At 43.9% G+C, this 15,006-nt stretch overlaps 3 protein-coding genes and 1 long non-coding RNA gene across 8 annotated transcripts; 2 read left to right on the forward strand and 2 right to left on the reverse strand.

Moving 5' to 3' along the window:
• The first annotated feature begins 389 nt into the window (after positions 1 to 389).
• On the forward strand, positions 390 to 3,581 carry LOC132785379 (protein MEMO1). 2 transcript variants are annotated; one of them, XM_060791462.1, is made up of 7 exons: positions 420 to 438; positions 497 to 552; positions 2,336 to 2,417; positions 2,484 to 2,552; positions 2,622 to 2,734; positions 2,796 to 2,907; positions 2,975 to 3,581. In XM_060791462.1, exons 2-7 carry the CDS (start codon positions 504 to 506, stop codon positions 3,435 to 3,437), a joined length of 888 nt encoding a protein of 295 aa, XP_060647445.1. In that variant the 5' UTR covers positions 420 to 438; positions 497 to 503; the 3' UTR covers positions 3,438 to 3,581. The 2 variants fall into 2 exon arrangements, with proteins under 2 accessions (XP_060647446.1, XP_060647445.1); XM_060791463.1 differs by having other exon boundaries at positions 390 to 552.
• On the reverse strand, positions 684 to 1,817 carry LOC132785381 (uncharacterized). Its single transcript, XM_060791465.1, has 2 exons — positions 1,639 to 1,817; positions 684 to 1,577 (listed from the first exon to the last, which is right to left on the reverse strand). The coding sequence occupies exons 1-2, from the start codon at positions 1,713 to 1,715 to the stop codon at positions 773 to 775; spliced, it is 882 nt and encodes a 293-aa protein (XP_060647448.1). The 5' UTR covers positions 1,716 to 1,817; the 3' UTR covers positions 684 to 772.
• Positions 3,582 to 3,632: 51 nt separating the features above from the next.
• Positions 3,633 to 13,865, reverse strand: LOC132785365 (uncharacterized). 4 transcript variants are annotated; one of them, XM_060791434.1, is made up of 16 exons: positions 13,713 to 13,865; positions 12,516 to 13,172; positions 12,374 to 12,457; positions 12,127 to 12,317; positions 11,910 to 12,071; positions 11,702 to 11,847; positions 10,640 to 11,222; positions 9,771 to 10,574; positions 9,681 to 9,707; positions 9,414 to 9,494; positions 9,220 to 9,350; positions 6,608 to 9,160; positions 5,729 to 6,550; positions 4,751 to 5,673; positions 4,203 to 4,410; positions 3,633 to 4,137 (listed from the first exon to the last, which is right to left on the reverse strand). In XM_060791434.1, exons 2-16 carry the CDS (start codon positions 13,143 to 13,145, stop codon positions 3,779 to 3,781), a joined length of 7,704 nt encoding a protein of 2,567 aa, XP_060647417.1. In that variant the 5' UTR covers positions 13,146 to 13,172; positions 13,713 to 13,865; the 3' UTR covers positions 3,633 to 3,778. The 4 variants fall into 4 exon arrangements, with proteins under 4 accessions (XP_060647417.1, XP_060647416.1, XP_060647415.1 ...); XM_060791433.1 differs by having other exon boundaries at positions 12,516 to 13,217; XM_060791432.1 differs by having other exon boundaries at positions 12,127 to 12,305; positions 12,516 to 13,865.
• On the forward strand, positions 11,220 to 12,493 carry LOC132785388 (uncharacterized). Its single transcript, XR_009632315.1, has 2 exons — positions 11,220 to 11,635; positions 11,691 to 12,493. It is a non-coding gene; the product is annotated as an uncharacterized LOC132785388 (long non-coding RNA).
• Positions 13,866 to 15,006: the final 1,141 nt, after the last annotated feature.

Here is a 15,006-nt window from a genome sequence, read left to right on the forward strand (position 1 = left end):
ACGAATTTAATTTTAAATATACTTTTGGGTGTTCACAAATATACCAAAATATACCGCTTCGAGACAGCACTGGTATCGATAAAAAGTACTACTGAAAATCATGGCATAGAATACAAAAATGCATTTTGCTTTTCTATTCAATGTGACCATGATTATTATTTTTACTTAATGAAATTTATCTGTAATCGTTAGCCATGCGATTAAAATCTAATTCACGAGTTAACGAACAAAGCCATTACTTTTAGCAATATTTTTAAACCCGTTAACTCCACTTCAAAGATTCAAATTATATCTGGATGCAAAAAACATCGATACGCTACAAAATTCAAAATCATCGATAGTGTCATCGATGTTTCTCCACTTGAACACCCTGATTGCATTCGTATTCGTCACTTTTGCATTAAGAAAGAGAGGCACAAAGAGTGCAGATGTTAAAACGTAAAGTTTGTCTTATTTGTATTTTAAAGTCAAATTAATTTAACGCACATAACAACAGAATCAATATGTCGGCCAGGAGAGCATCGCACGCAGGAAGCTGGTACACAGATTCAGGTAACGTCATTGTTTAAAGCGGCGGTGTTTGACCTTTCTTTGGGGGCATAACGTACAGTAAGATAGAGAAAAAGTCGAATAAGAATCGACAAAATAATTCTAAATTCCCGTTTTAAATAAAACTATTAATATGAATGGTAGACCTATTAATTTGCAATCTTCCTTTTTGTTGTAATAAGACAGAATAAAATACATTACTTTTAACATGTCACCAAAATTCTTAGAAATTTGTTTCTGGCTTGTCGCCAACCGCATAGCGAATTTCTTGCATGCGATTAAATGCAATCTCATTGGCCCAACAAAGGCGCTGCTCCAATTCGCTGCTGCGTTTGCGCTGTTGTTTTAGCGAGTCCAAACCGTGCTCCAGTTGCGCGCACGCTTGGAAGAAGCTGCTCAATTCCGGGATGTCGCCAAACTCGCCAGGATGCCGACGAAAATCATCACTGACGTCCGTTGTAATTTTATCTAAGCGATTTTGCAAATAATTCTCTTCAAATGACTTCTTTAATTGTGATGTGGTAATCTTGTTTAGATCATTGTTGTTGCTTAAATGCAAATCACGTATACGGGACTTAAGACTGCTAAAACTGATATTCTCTAGTTTTTCGCCAATGCTTTGAAATAGATTATAGCTCTTCCCCAATTCCAATTGCATTCGCTTGATGTCTTCATCCATAGTCTTAGCACTTTGCGATTCCATAAAATCAACTGCTAGGCTGCGATCCAAGTTTGAGAGTCGTGAAGACAGCACTGAAACTGCTGAATGAACACTTGATGTGGAAACTGGATCATTGGATGAATATTGTGGTTGTTGGCCATCCGTTAATCGTTCAGTTGATGGTTTCATGGTAATCGATTTGCCACCCATAGACTGACGATATGTTTGCGGACGTTGAAATACCCCAGAATGTTTTGATTTATTCTTTTTTGTTTGCTTCGTGCGATTCTGTTGCTCTAAGCTAGGCAATGGCGAAGGTTTCATAATCATGTCATAGGAAATCTTACGTTCTGGATCATTGCTGGCACTGGAAGCACAGAAAATATATCAAGTCCTTACAGTAGTTCGTTACACTGAGACCTACTCACTTTTCAGCCAGAATCGCAGTCAGTTCACTGCGTATGCGACTTAGTAATTCATCGCTTTGTTTCTCTTTGTTGTCCATTTTTATGAATTACAAAAATTTATTAAAGAATGTAATACAATATCACGAGTTTTATGTATGTATGACGGAGCCTTATTTCAACTGATATGTGAGTTAGCTTTGAAAAAATTGTTTATCTGTTGCTAGACAACGACTAGCCTGACAACTATGTTTTTTATTTTTTATTTGTGATTTAATTTCAACTAGAAATTACTATTTTTGCCTCCTTTATTACATTTCATACTTATATTTCTCATAATTTAATCTTAATATTTTATTATATTTTAAACCTAAATTAAATTTTTATGAAATAAAATATTGCATACCTTGTTATTTCAAATTGCGCAAATAAACTAAATTACAATTATTTCTTACTGAACAATTGATTTTATGTGAATTTGTTTAGTTTAAATTAAATGATCAATGTTAGCAGCCACATTTTCTTTAGTTACCAATTTGAATCAACTAGTTAATTCAATCCCTACTCCGTGATTCTCAATTGTCTTTGTTAACTCAACATATTTAGTGGGTCCAATTTTTATAAAGTAAATTTAAGCTTAAAACAAATCTAAGCATTGTTGTTTTGATTATTGTATGTAGTATGATATTCATTATGATAATGTTTGTCATTTATTTTCCAGGCTCGGATCTCTCGAGGCAATTGGATCGCTGGTTAAGTGCAGCAGATCTTTCCCATGGACCAGCGCGTGCTATTATTGCACCGTAAGTATATAGCAATTTTTAATGATACTACTACTACTATTCCTATTTACTGATAAACAAACCTAGACATGCCGGTTATGCCTATTGCGGTGCCTGTGGTGCTTTTGCCTATCGCCAAGTGAGCCCAGTTGTTGTGTAAGTGGAATGATAGCCAGATCACCATGAACACTACTGAGCTGATGTCTCGTTTCTTGCTTTCTGCAGCAAACGCATTTTCATCTTGGGTCCATCCCATCATGTCCGGCTTCGTGGTTGTGCGCTTTCAGTGGCGAAAAAGTATAAGACACCTTTGTATGATCTCAAAATTGATAACGAAGGTAAATTTTGTCTTGTAAACTTGGCAATTATCATATTTTTTAATCAATCCATCAATTGCAGTCAACGCGGAGCTGGAGAAGACGGGTCAATTCTCTTGGATGGACATGAAAACAGACGAGGATGAGCACTCCATTGAAATGCATTTGCCTTACATAGCTAAAGTTATGGAAGAGTACGTTTTACAATTTAATGATGGTAGTAGTTAACGTAATAATTTTGTTTATGTTTGTGCTTTACAGCTTTAAGGATCAATTCACCATTGTGCCTATATTAGTGGGCTCACTGAATCCCGACCAGGAGGCCCAATACGGCAGCTTGTTGGCCCCCTACTTTATGGATCCAACGAACCTCTTTGTGATATCTTCCGACTTTTGCCACTGGGGTCAACGTTTCAGCTACACTTACTACGATCGCTCCTGCGGACCGATTCACAAGTGCATCGAGCAGTTAGATAAGCAGGGCATGGACATCATTGAGACGCTTAGTCCCAGTGCATTTACCGAGTATTTGCGTAAATATAATAATACGATATGCGGTCGTCATCCCATTGGCGTCATGTTGGGCGCTGTTAAAGCTCTGCAGGATCAGGGCTTTAAAAACATGAGCTTTAAATTTCTCAAGTATGCACAGAGCAGCCAGTGCATCGACATGGATGATTCCAGCGTTAGCTATGCCTCTGGATCGCTTATATTTGAGAATTAAACGATGAAGTATTTTTCTACTATGCATAAAGTGATGTTTCGTGTTGAATTTAAGATAAAACTCCACACTTATGTACTATGATAATCATCCAATTTTTTTAGCAACCAATTGAAAATTAATAAAGTCGATTCGAGTTCCATTTAATTTAATTCGCTTTTATTTATTTTTTTTCGCTTGTTGAAACATCGAAATTGACCTCTAAGCCATTGTGTGGTATTTGTTTTTTTTTCGCCTTATCAATGAAATGTTTGCGTTATGCGGCCGTCACTGGCCCGTGGATGTATATGAAGGATGTGTGAAGTGAAGCAACAGTTGTCATGGTCATGGCTGTAGTCACGGTTTTACCACCAAGTAGCACCAACGCCGCCAGCCGCCGTTGCATCAGCCACGGCAGCGTCTCCTCCGGTGGCACCAGCAGACCCATTCAAACGTGAGCACTGCTCCGCATCGATCTGCAAAGCGCTCATGTTCTGAACGAATGCCTCGAGTGCCACACTCTCATCCGGACTGTACGGAGAGGTGCGTTGGCTGTGCGGACTGCGGCGTAAAAATTCATTCAGATCACTGGCCACGCTCGCTGGCTTCGAGACCGCAGCTGCTGCTCCAGACTCAAAGTCATAGCCAAAGGGATCGGATGCCGCTGGCGATGGTTGCGGTAATCGTGGCAGCATGCTGCCTTGCACAAAAAGGTGGGTGGAATCTGATGGAAATTAATGGCGTTATAAATTAATTGAACAACATTATATTGGTATTTAAGAATATTACCACTGCCGTAGTCGGCGGTCACATTGTCGCAGTAGCTGGCACCGGAGCTGACGCTGCCTTGCGACGGTTGTTGCTGCTGCTGTTGCTCGTAGGCATTTGTTGGGGCGCATGCGCGACTGCCAAACACAGTTGTTATCTCCACATGGTGTGGCGATGGCGATGCGTTGTTGCGCGCAAAGTTGGACTCCGATATGTTGTGTATGGAGACCTGCAGGCGAGAAAAACAAATTTCAATAAACTAATCTATAAAGTGATCGAATTTCAATGCCAATTCCAATAAATGTCATCTTCAATCGAATCTAAATAATCGATTTTTTCTTAACTGTCATGGTTTAATAGCGATTTTAAAAACTATACGCAAAATGATTGTCTACATAGTTGTCTCCGCCCCATATTAAGCATATTAATCAACGTGAAACATTGCATTTCATTTAAGAATAGAACGCAAAATAAGCAGATGACAGTTTATCTAATGACAATTGATAGTTGTGGTTTCGACAAACATTCGTTCGACTCGGCCACAATGACTCCATGCAGACGTCACGAACCTCGTTGTTGAGATGTTGGCCCGGTATCAAATTCTTGAGGAACGCCGCGTCATCGTAACGTATGACACCAGTATTGGGGATGCCCTCAAGGTAGGAATTGAAACCAGTGATGGTTGGCGGCGGTGAATCGTCGCCACAATTGTGATGCATGTGGCAATCACCAGGAACGCTCACGCTAACGCCACCACCGCTGCCAGGTGCAGCACTGCCTGCTCCAGCTGCGCCAACCGCCGAGGGAAAGACCTCAAAGCCATTGTAGTAGCTCGACTGCTGGTATTTCTCCTGCAGTGATGAGCCCGCTGCATTGCCAACAAATTCAGGCGGTGCTTGGCCAAAGCTTGACCATTGGCTCGACGATGACACTGACGACGATGAGTGGCTGTCTTTGGTCTTTTGTTTCAGCTCACTGCCGATGGCCGATAAGCATTTCTGTGCATGCTTGGGACGTGCAATGACAGCGGCATCACCAACCAGCCGACCAGGGCTGCCCAGCGATACGTTTGTGCAGCTAATACTGATATTATTGTGCGTGTCCACAACACTGCCGCCGGCACTGCCACCACTACTGCAGCTGCTGCTCCCGCCGCTGGCTGATCCACTTGAGAAATATGAGAAATTAGTGGGTGCCGAAGCAGTCGGCCCGCCGACAGAGCCGCTGCCGGGTGCAACAACCATTGGTGGTGGCGGCGACGACTGCTTCTGCTGTGTGGCCCGAGCCGCCTCGGCCACCGCCTCCTGGGGCGTATAGTAGTTGACATTGCTGCCAAACTGACGATAACCGCCCATGGCCAGGCCATTGGTCACCGCCTGATGCAACGCCGGATTGCGTATGGTGAACATGCCGTTCTCATTTTTAATAATCGCGGCTGGTTGATCCATGGGCATCGGTGCCGCAATGGGCAGAGCACCACCATAAGTGCGTGCTGCAAATAAAGAGAGATTAATTTGCTTAGTGGCAATGATAGTCGTAGACCTTACTTGGTGGCATGGGATTCGGATTGGACAGCATGCTGCCGGCGACGGGTCCATTGTTCATCCCCTGATGAAACATGGGATTGCGCAGCGTAATGATATTACCGCCAGCACTCGCCTCCATTATGGGCGCCGCGGAGATTTGGCTCTGCTGTTGTTGTTTGTTGTCTTGAGCGACTCCAGCACGCTGCTTGCTCGGCAGACTGGTGACTGAACCAACAGTCGAACTACTGCTGCCAGACTTGCCACGATTGCGGCGTCGTCGTCGCGATGACTTGCCACTAGCGCTTGCTGCAGCTGCGGCGGCTGCCACGTTGTTGTTGGTTGCCATCACAACCGGCTGTTGGCAGTGACGATTGCTGACTGGCGGATTTGCTTCCAACATAATGACACCAGTGCTGGGATCTATGCCGCCATTACCCGTAGCATAGTAGTTGCTCATGACATGTGCGGCAGACTGCTGCAGTAGATGCTGTGTCGGCTGCAGCTGTTGCTCGGCCAGCGGCTTTGAAAGCTTGCGTATGGATTCACTCTTCTGCCGCAGCTGCTCGCTCTTAGCCGGATCGACTTTGGTCAGCGTGATGCCTGGTGGCAGTGACAAATGCTCAACTTGTACGCCGCGATTCAATTGATCCATAATGCTACAATTGGGCTGCAGCTGCTGTTGATGCTGCTTGGATGCAGAGCTGTTGCCGCCAATGCGCAGCTGTTGCATCTGTGGAATCAGTGTGCTGGCATAGCTGGCAGCGTGTGGTGGCTGCTGCGGTGGTATGGCAACTTCGTTGGGGTTGAAATAGCCCATATTGTGGGGTATACCCGAGAGATCCTCTGCAAAAATTGAGTTTTAGCATTGTTGCATAATTAAATAGAGTTGTTTTTGCTTACCCTGCTTCTGGCCACGATGTCCGCGTTTGCCACGCTGCGAACGCTTCGATGGCTGCGCACTGCTGTCCGATGTGTTCAAGGAGCCGTTGCTAGTGCTGTTGACATGCAACTGCTGCTGCCCGCTGTTTGTTGGTTTAGAGCTGCGACCACTGCCACGACCGCCACGCGTTGTTGGCTGCTGCTGAGATGTACGATTGCCACCAGTCACTTGACTACTCTGCGACTGCGTCTGTATCTGCTGCTGCCCTTGGCCCGACTTGGCTTTGCGCATGCTGGCATTCGACTCGGACACTCTTTGCGGTTGCTGGCTCTTGGACTGCGTCGACTGTTGTTGTTGGGCTGCCGATTTGCGTTGGTTGCTGGCATTTGCTGCTGTCGATTTGTTGGCCTGTTGCTGCTGCTGTTGTTGGGCTTGTGACTTTGACGGCGCATCGTTTTTGGCTTTCTTAACGTTAGGCGCCACAGCAGCAGGAGCAGAGGCTGCTGGCTTCTGTTTGGCACTCGGTATAACTGGTGCAGGCTTAGGGGCCACAGCTGTCTTAGGCAGTGGCTTAATCGGGACAGGAGCTACTGGAACTTGTGGTTGCTCTGAATCGCTTTCAGATTCCCACTCACCGTCCGAGGAGTCTTGCACATGCAAAGATTTGAACGGATTGTTGTCCAACTGGCCTTGGTCCAGTCGCGGCTTTAAACGTTTCTGTCTTTTTTCGGGCAGTGGCTCAGCTGGTTGCGGCTTTGGCTCCGGCTCGACTTTGGGCAACACTTTTGGTAACTGCACTTCCACATTTTTATGCGCATTCTTCGACTTCTTATTTGTCGTCGCTGTCGTTGCCTTTGGCTTTATGCTGCATACGGAGTTCTCACGCGTATTCACAGCGCTGCTTTGCGGCGTTTGCGACTTGGAGCTGCTACTGCCAGAGCTGGAGCTGGAGGCAACTGCAGCGGCCGCCGCTGCCTTCTTTTGTTGCTTCTTGCTCTTGGCCAAGCTGGCCTTCATTTCAAGTTCAGCAGCAGCAGCAGCGGCAGCCGCCGCTGCTGCCGCTCGTTTAGCCTCCTTTTTCTTAGCCTTGGCGCTCTTCTCGGGCACGACCGCAACAACAGGCGCTGCTGTAACTGGAGCAACACTTTTTGCATGAGCCTGAGCCGATTCAACGATGTGACCGTTGACAAACGTGTAAAGCAACTTGTCCTCATCGGGAGAGCTGCCTTTGGCCACCACAGTCACCTGCTGATCGCCGCCAGCGTGTGGCAACTGCACACGTCGTATAGTCACAATACGCTTGGATGGATCAGCGGTTGTGGCATTGGTGGCCATGGCATCGATCACATCACGGGGCATTTGTTGATGCTGCTGCTGCAGAGGCGGAGCGTAGCACACGGGAGTGTGCGGTGCTCCCAGATGAGGTGGAAAATATGCCGCAGAGTTAATGTAGTTCGGTATCGGCGCCGTTACTGTCACAGTGGCAGCTTGTTGATGATGATGTTGCGACGGTACCGGTGCCGATGGCTGTGGTGGTAATGATGGCTCTGGTGCCGTCACTCGACTGCCACCATTTAAAATCTCTTCGAGCTCAGCCAGTTTAGCCAACTGCTGCTCCTTGGTGGGCAGATAGGAAAACTTAAATTCGCTATTTGCCTGCTTAACGGTGGCAATAAGTTCCAGAATGAGTATCTCAACTTTACCCTTAGCACGCTGCAGATTCTTAATGTTCGCCTCCAGTTCACCAATGCGTTTCTTTTCGCGCTTGCGGCCGCCAGCAGCCATTAAAGTTTTCATTTCGTATTTGTCAATAAACTCCTTGAAATAAATATCAAGAAATTGACTGCGCAAATCTTCAAGCTCTTTGATGCGTTTCTCCTCCTCCTTGCGCTGCTTTTGTTTTGCTTTCTTCGCCGCTTTCTTGGGATTCGATGTTTGTGGCTGTTGGGGTTTGCCTTCGATGAAGTTGAGTGTCTCATTGATCCAACGCTTTTGATCCTGTTCACGCGTATAGCTGCCCAGAAATTCAGCAAAGTGTTGCATCATCATCTCCTCTTTGCTGTAGTTACTGAGATCCGCTGCCAAACTGCCGTTGCCACCTGCTGCTGCTGCTGCAGCTGTGGCATCCGTGTGCATCTGTATGCTCTTGCAGAGACTGTCTAAACATAAAAGACTATTATCGCCATCCTCAATGTTCTCGCCAATCTCGTTGAGGGCCGCTGCAGCCGCTGCTGCAGCAGCCGCCGCGGCTGCTGCTGGCATTTTACGTGCAGCTGCTTGCACCTGTGCGGATGCAACCATTTTCAAAGTAGGAGGTTGCTGCTGCTGAGGAGTCACGGGCTCTGGCTTTTTGGATGGCGCCAACACATTCGCCGCTGCTGCCGTTGCTGGTTGAGCCTTGGGCACCACTTGAGCCTTAGTTGCATCATCCTGGCCGTTTTTGCTCTGCGACAATTTTTTGCGCAGTCGATCACGTGTCTCGTTGAAGCGTGCATGATTGCACTCTTTTTTGACGCGCTTCTTCGAGTGATTTTCCTTGCAGGTCTCGCCCATATCCGCGTAGTCTGCACAACCTGTTGAAAGGAAAGTTGAATACTACACAAATATGTATATCTCTTTTAAGTGTACTTACATTTGCGCATCTTTTCTTTGCTTTTCTTCGAGTTATTCGCATCGTTGCAGCCAGCTCCAGTTTGCGTTGTCTCATTGACTTTGGCCTTGTTGGCCGCCATGTGGGATGCGCTATCAGGTTTACTTCGCTTTCTGCATTGGTAGTATAAATTGAACTGATTAACTGATTTAAAACTTATTTGATGGTTCACTTACATCATTTGCGAATCGTGCAACATCATTAAATGATCAACTCCAAATTGCATCTTCTCGATATTTGCGTCGCCCAACGTGAAACTGTTGACATGAAACACAAAGCGAATTTTTTATGAAATTTAGTTTGGTTATGACAAAAGTCTGCGGGAGTTTTAATCGAATTCTTTAATATATCGCCCATCACTAATTGAAAGTGAAGGCACTAACGGGTTAATGCGATATATTGAATAAAAGAATATTACAGATTGTAATTTACAGTGAACTTACTCGTCGGTAATCTTAAAAGGCGAGTATCTGTAACGAAATAAAAATAAATTAAAAAATATTGAAATAAAAAATTATGTTTTATGTACAGACCCAATGACCTGGGCGAGAAATTGTTCAAAGCGACCGTCATCCTTATCGCCAACAACGCTGTTGGGGCGCAAACGCAAATCGCCCTTGAGCAGCTCCAGGTGCTTAAAGTCCGTGGCCGTCGAGTTGAACTTGACAAAAAAATTGGCATAGATGGACAGCACAAAAGTCCAGTAGGTCTTATAGACATAGTGCTGATTCTTAAGCTCCTGCAGCTCGGCGGGACTGGGTGCCAGCTTGCGATTGAAGAACATTAGCGATGGCAACGTGGAGCGCAGTTCCTCACGCGAAAACGACAGTGGTTGAAAGCAGCGCAGCAAATGCTTCGTCAGCGGAGGTGACAATTCATTGGCAAGGATTTTACGCGCCAGCTGGCAAGCCGAGACTCGACAGTTTTCCCCGCAAAAGAACTGCGGCTCAATGCTGTCAAAGCGATAGCGTTTCCGTGTGGTCAGATGCTGAAACACGGCCCATGCTATGTGATATGTGGTGCGTAGCGCCGTGTCCATCTCTTGCCGTCGCAGCGACATGCTGCTGCTATTCGGCTCATCCGCTGCAAGCTGCTGCTGATCGCCGCTGCGACGCTGCTGTGCGGCTGCCGCAGCGGCAGCGGCTGCGCTTGTGCTTGCAGCAGCAGACGCCGCATTGTGTCGGGCCTCGTCGTTGGTGCAGGTGCTTAGAATTTTTGATTTCATCAACTTGGCATCTTTCTCGACAATCCCGAGTGTTGTGCACTTGGCACAATGGCCGGCTTGTCGCGGCAACAGAGGCGTCCCAGCAATGGAGCAAGTGATGCATTTGCAGTTCCTAGCACAAGCAAGAAACATTTAAATAACAAAGTATATTTGGAAACTTATTGTTAATGCACTTACTCATTATGGTGTTCCAGCATTGCATTACACTTCTTGCAGAGATCCTCGTGCACAAGTTTGTTGGGCGGATCGTAGAAACCGTCGGGCCACTTAAGCTTGGTGAATGCCATAATATTCTTCCAAGCCAGCTGACGATCAACGATGCGTTGGAAATCAATAAATTCATCATCACTAATGTCTGGCAGCGAAAACGAAGTGGCATCCATGACGACCTTATCGAATATGTTATACACATCGAGCAGGCCCATACGACGATCATGCTCCGTGGGCGACAAGTTGAACTTGTTCAGCTCCATCCAGATGTCCGTCCAGCGGCGCTCAATGGAGTGCATATGCTCATCGAAGAGCATGTAACGCTTAATCAACGCCGTCGTCTGTGAGGTGCCATCGCCCTCCTTCAGCGAGAGGATGCATGCGAGCATTGTGTCGCCCAGCGGATTGAACACATGTTGCTGAAATAGACGCTGGCACAATAGCACCCAGGAGAGTTTGAATTTGCGCAGAAAATCATTCTCGAACGCGAACAGGCTAAGCGATATCTTTTGTGAAATGCAGTTCAGATCGGAGTAGCCGTCCAGTAAATCTGTATTTAAATGTAAAGCATACAAATTAATGCCTACGATTTGTAACACATCTTACGAATAAAGTAGTTAATAATGAAAAAGGAATTGTTTTGTGTGTGACATGCAAGCAAGATTGAAAAACCAAACACTACAGTAAATATGGCATAAGAAGTTAAATGACATGTGTAACATGGGATTAAGACAAAGATTTCCACAACCATCTAAAGATATTTGTGCCTTAATTACAATATTGAATATTTGAATTGGAACTATTAAGTGTAGTACACCGTATTAAGTACTTCGACGAATTTTCAATACTATTACAATACTAAGTACAATACTAAATTATTAAAAATATAATGTGCTATAGACTATTGTTGTTGTTATTACTATAACATGCAATTTAGATATCCATAACAAACTTAAATTTTTGGTGAGTAATTGACATAATTTAAATATAATGTATTGCTATATTTCATTAATATCAGCTTTAACGTACATGTGAGCATCTTTTCGGCGGAAATCTTCTCGTTCTCCTGCACATTTTGAGCAATTTCGATCATGCCCTCTGAAAATGCCTTGACAATGCACTCAACATTATAGGCGAGTATTTGTAGCAGCAGCATCGGATTGTTTGCCATCAGACTGCAATTAAAGGTAGAGTTAGTAAAATGAAAATAATGTGTCTAATGTTGGCGACTACTTACATGGCACTGAATAGCACTAATATCATATTATCAGAGATCGCAGTATCATCAATAAAATCAAGATATTCGGCATTTTTATCGTACAGGAAACCGCTTGTAATCCAATAGATTTGTTTATTTGATTCGAGTAGTTTCTCAAATTTGTTGTAGGCAGCATCGTTTCTAATGAAATATAATATTTATTTATGCAATTCAAAAAATAAATAAGTGAACTTACTTTAACATGGGACTGTATGCCTTGATGAGCACATCGAGCAGCATGACGACCATGTGAGCAGCCTTGAATTGATCCATCATAATGGCCATGATGGTTTCGCGATATTCGAGACATTCTTTGCAGGAACAAAACGTAAAGAACTCCTCCTTACGGTGCTTCACAAATATCAAGGCAAGATTCTGGAAATACAGCTGCATTAGGATTAGGTTTCAGCAAGACAAAATTTCCAAACGCTGGGAACACACACCGTAATTGCACGCAACTGTCCGACGCCACCGCGCAGCGGAATCTTTGGATCCTCCGAAAATAAGCGCATATTCTCAATTGCCATCTGCAAAAGAGTTTTAATAAATAAAATTTGTTCAAATGGTTATCCACTTTAAACTTACCAAATATGAACGGGTCTCATCGTTGGCATCCTTGCTCGGTGGCTTGCATTCATGCAACAGCTTATCGCTCAGCTCCATCTCGATGACATTGTCCTCGCGCAGACTCCACTGCATTAGCGACACCACATCCTTGTAGATGACATCCGACTTGGGTGCCGGTGCATAAGGATCGAAGGGCGGCAAAGCCAGTATCGTATGCAGTGTGTTGATGATGTTACCCTCCGGAAAATTGAGACGCTCCAGCAGCTGGCATGTTGCTGGCGGTGGTGTTGGTGTTAGACTATGTTTGCTATTCGATTGTTGTTGCTGTTTCGATGAGGACGAGGAGCAGTTGAGTGGCAACGGTTTGTTGGCGCTAAGCGCTTCTCGCATTGCCGCCAAAGCATCACATTTCAGCGGCATGTTGTCGCCACAAATGCGCGGCGTGGCCGCATCAATGGACATTTTCATGCTGACATGATAGCAAGAGGCGGCATCCAGTTCACCGTTGACAACAGCTTCGGCAGCAACTTCGGAATCGATGCTAATGCTACCGCTCCCACTTCCGCTGCTGCTGCTTCTGCTCTTGGCTTTGGCTCCTTTGGATTTGGAGCTGGCGGCGTCGTCGTCATTGTTACTGCAGCAATTCATGCAAGTTGCGGCGGCGGCGTCTGTCACCTGTAACGTGGTCGAAACGGGCATTGTTTTGATATACGCCAATGCCTTTTCCACTTGTTCAGCCATCTTATTTCATTTGATTTTATTTTTTATATATGTTAATTTCTTTATTTTCTTTTTTATATGGTTACACACACTACGACGAACCCGCAACGTCGATTATTTGGCAAAAACGCAGCCTGGGCATTGTGTTCGCTAATATCATTGGCGTAACAACAAATTTGAGTTTGCGCGACGCATTATTATACAAATACAAATCACAGATGCACTTCCGTGTGGTGGAGACACTTTCACTCGTCTCGTCGTCTACTCCAACAACCCAATCAACCAACCGACCGTCGTTTTCGTTGCTGGCGAGTCTCTCTCTGTCTATGTTTGTGTGTGTGTGTGAAAGTTTCTGTGTGTGTGCTGAGTTGAAGAAGTCTCTCACATACAGTAAATGGGGGAAAAAGAACGCAACGCGTTTTTTTCTTCCCAAACGCGCGCGCCGTCAACGAGTCGAGCGCGGATCTTTTTAATCAACAATTTCTTTTCATTTACCTTTAGAGTAGCTTTCTAGCCTAATTTGACTGCTCTGCAGCGATGTATATATGTTTATAAAACAAGTGAATTGTTTGGGGGTTTTTGTCGTTTTTGTTTCGCTCGTCGTCCGTTCGGTGCAATTGCAATTTTCTGCCTTGCCTATGTGTGTGTACGTGAGCGTCAGCGTGACCGCAACTTTCAATTGAAAATATACTAATTTGTTGCGGAAATATATCGATAATTCGTAACACTATTCTAGTGATGAGACATTTCATAAAAGTGTATGGCGCGGAAGTGGAACGTTTAGAAGTCGATTGTTTTTATTGTTTTATTTACATTATTTTTTAGCTAACTACGACTTCAAGCAATGTGATTTAATTGTAAAACGTATCGAATTGTTTTGCGTCTTAATTTAATTTCTAAAACTAAATATGCCCTTAAAATTAGTAATTGCAGGTTAACCACTCAAGTGTGATTTGTTTCAAACATAAATAATATTATTATTGTACATTTTTACATATACGATAGCGAAAACATAATTGATTGCGTGTTGTTTTGAAAGCAACCAATTAATCGAAGATGTGCCAGTATTTTTGAAACTTCTTTATAAACTTGCTAACAAAATTCGTACCCAACTTTTAAAGTGTTCGATGCCAGTATTTAAGCTTTGTTTTCGCATTGCACCAAAAATAATATTTGTTTTCATTTCAAAATGTGCAGCCAACCTAGTTTTATCAGTTTACTCATCTGAATAAAAACACAAATTGCATTATTTGTATTATCAAAAACAAAGCCTGAAAGTATGCAGTCATAATTGTGGTCTATTATTGTACCACAATAGTTTTTTTTTCGGTACATTACTAATGTACCACTCTGTTTAAATGGTCTGTGTTATCTCCAGTCTTAAATCGAATAATTTAAAATAATTTTTTGAAATTAAAATTATTTATTTGTTTATGGTTAACAGACAAAACGTTCAATTTCTGCACATTAATCTCCAGTTGATGAGTTTAACGAGTTGCAAGAGTATGTTGTGATGAGTATATTGGCTATTATTAATTTGAGTTGCAATTCATTAACTCTTTTATTGCACGATCTAACTAGTTAAGCAAACATCATACTGCTATACTTGTAAATATAGCTACTTACTTATGTAGAGACAGTAAGAAACAGAAACAGGTTTCCGGTTTTGCGTGAGCAAATCTCACGTAAATCGCTCTTATCAATTGCTGTTGATGCTCTGAGCTCGGTGAGTGTTTTTTTTTTTAGAATTGTACAGTACTAAGCGCTACTTTTTTCTAAGGCTAGCTTC

Source organism: Drosophila nasuta, chromosome 2R (assembly GCF_023558535.2).
Source record: "Drosophila nasuta strain 15112-1781.00 chromosome 2R, ASM2355853v1, whole genome shotgun sequence".
NCBI classification, from domain to species: Eukaryota; Metazoa; Arthropoda; class Insecta; order Diptera; family Drosophilidae; genus Drosophila; species Drosophila nasuta.

Coding starts and splice junctions, on each gene's coding strand:
- LOC132785379 (XM_060791463.1), top strand. CDS start 504: ATGTCGGCCAGGAGAGCATCGCACGCAGGAAGCTGGTACACAGATTCA. Junction 553..2,335: donor AAGCTGGTACACAGATTCAG/GTAACGTCATTG, acceptor TTTATTTTCCAG/GCTCGGATCTCTCGAGGCAA. Junction 2,735..2,795: donor TCTCAAAATTGATAACGAAG/GTAAATTTTGTC, acceptor CATCAATTGCAG/TCAACGCGGAGCTGGAGAAG.
- LOC132785381 (XM_060791465.1), bottom strand. CDS start 1,715: ATGGACAACAAAGAGAAACAAAGCGATGAATTACTAAGTCGCATACGC. Junction 1,578..1,638: donor ACTGCGATTCTGGCTGAAAA/GTGAGTAGGTCT, acceptor CTGTGCTTCCAG/TGCCAGCAATGATCCAGAAC.
- LOC132785365 (XM_060791431.1), bottom strand. CDS start 13,238: ATGGCTGAACAAGTGGAAAAGGCATTGGCGTATATCAAAACAATGCCC. Junction 10,575..10,639: donor ATGCTGGAACACCATAATGA/GTAAGTGCATTA, acceptor TGCTTGTGCTAG/GAACTGCAAATGCATCACTT. Junction 5,674..5,728: donor TCCGAATCCCATGCCACCAA/GTAAGGTCTACG, acceptor CTTTATTTGCAG/CACGCACTTATGGTGGTGCT.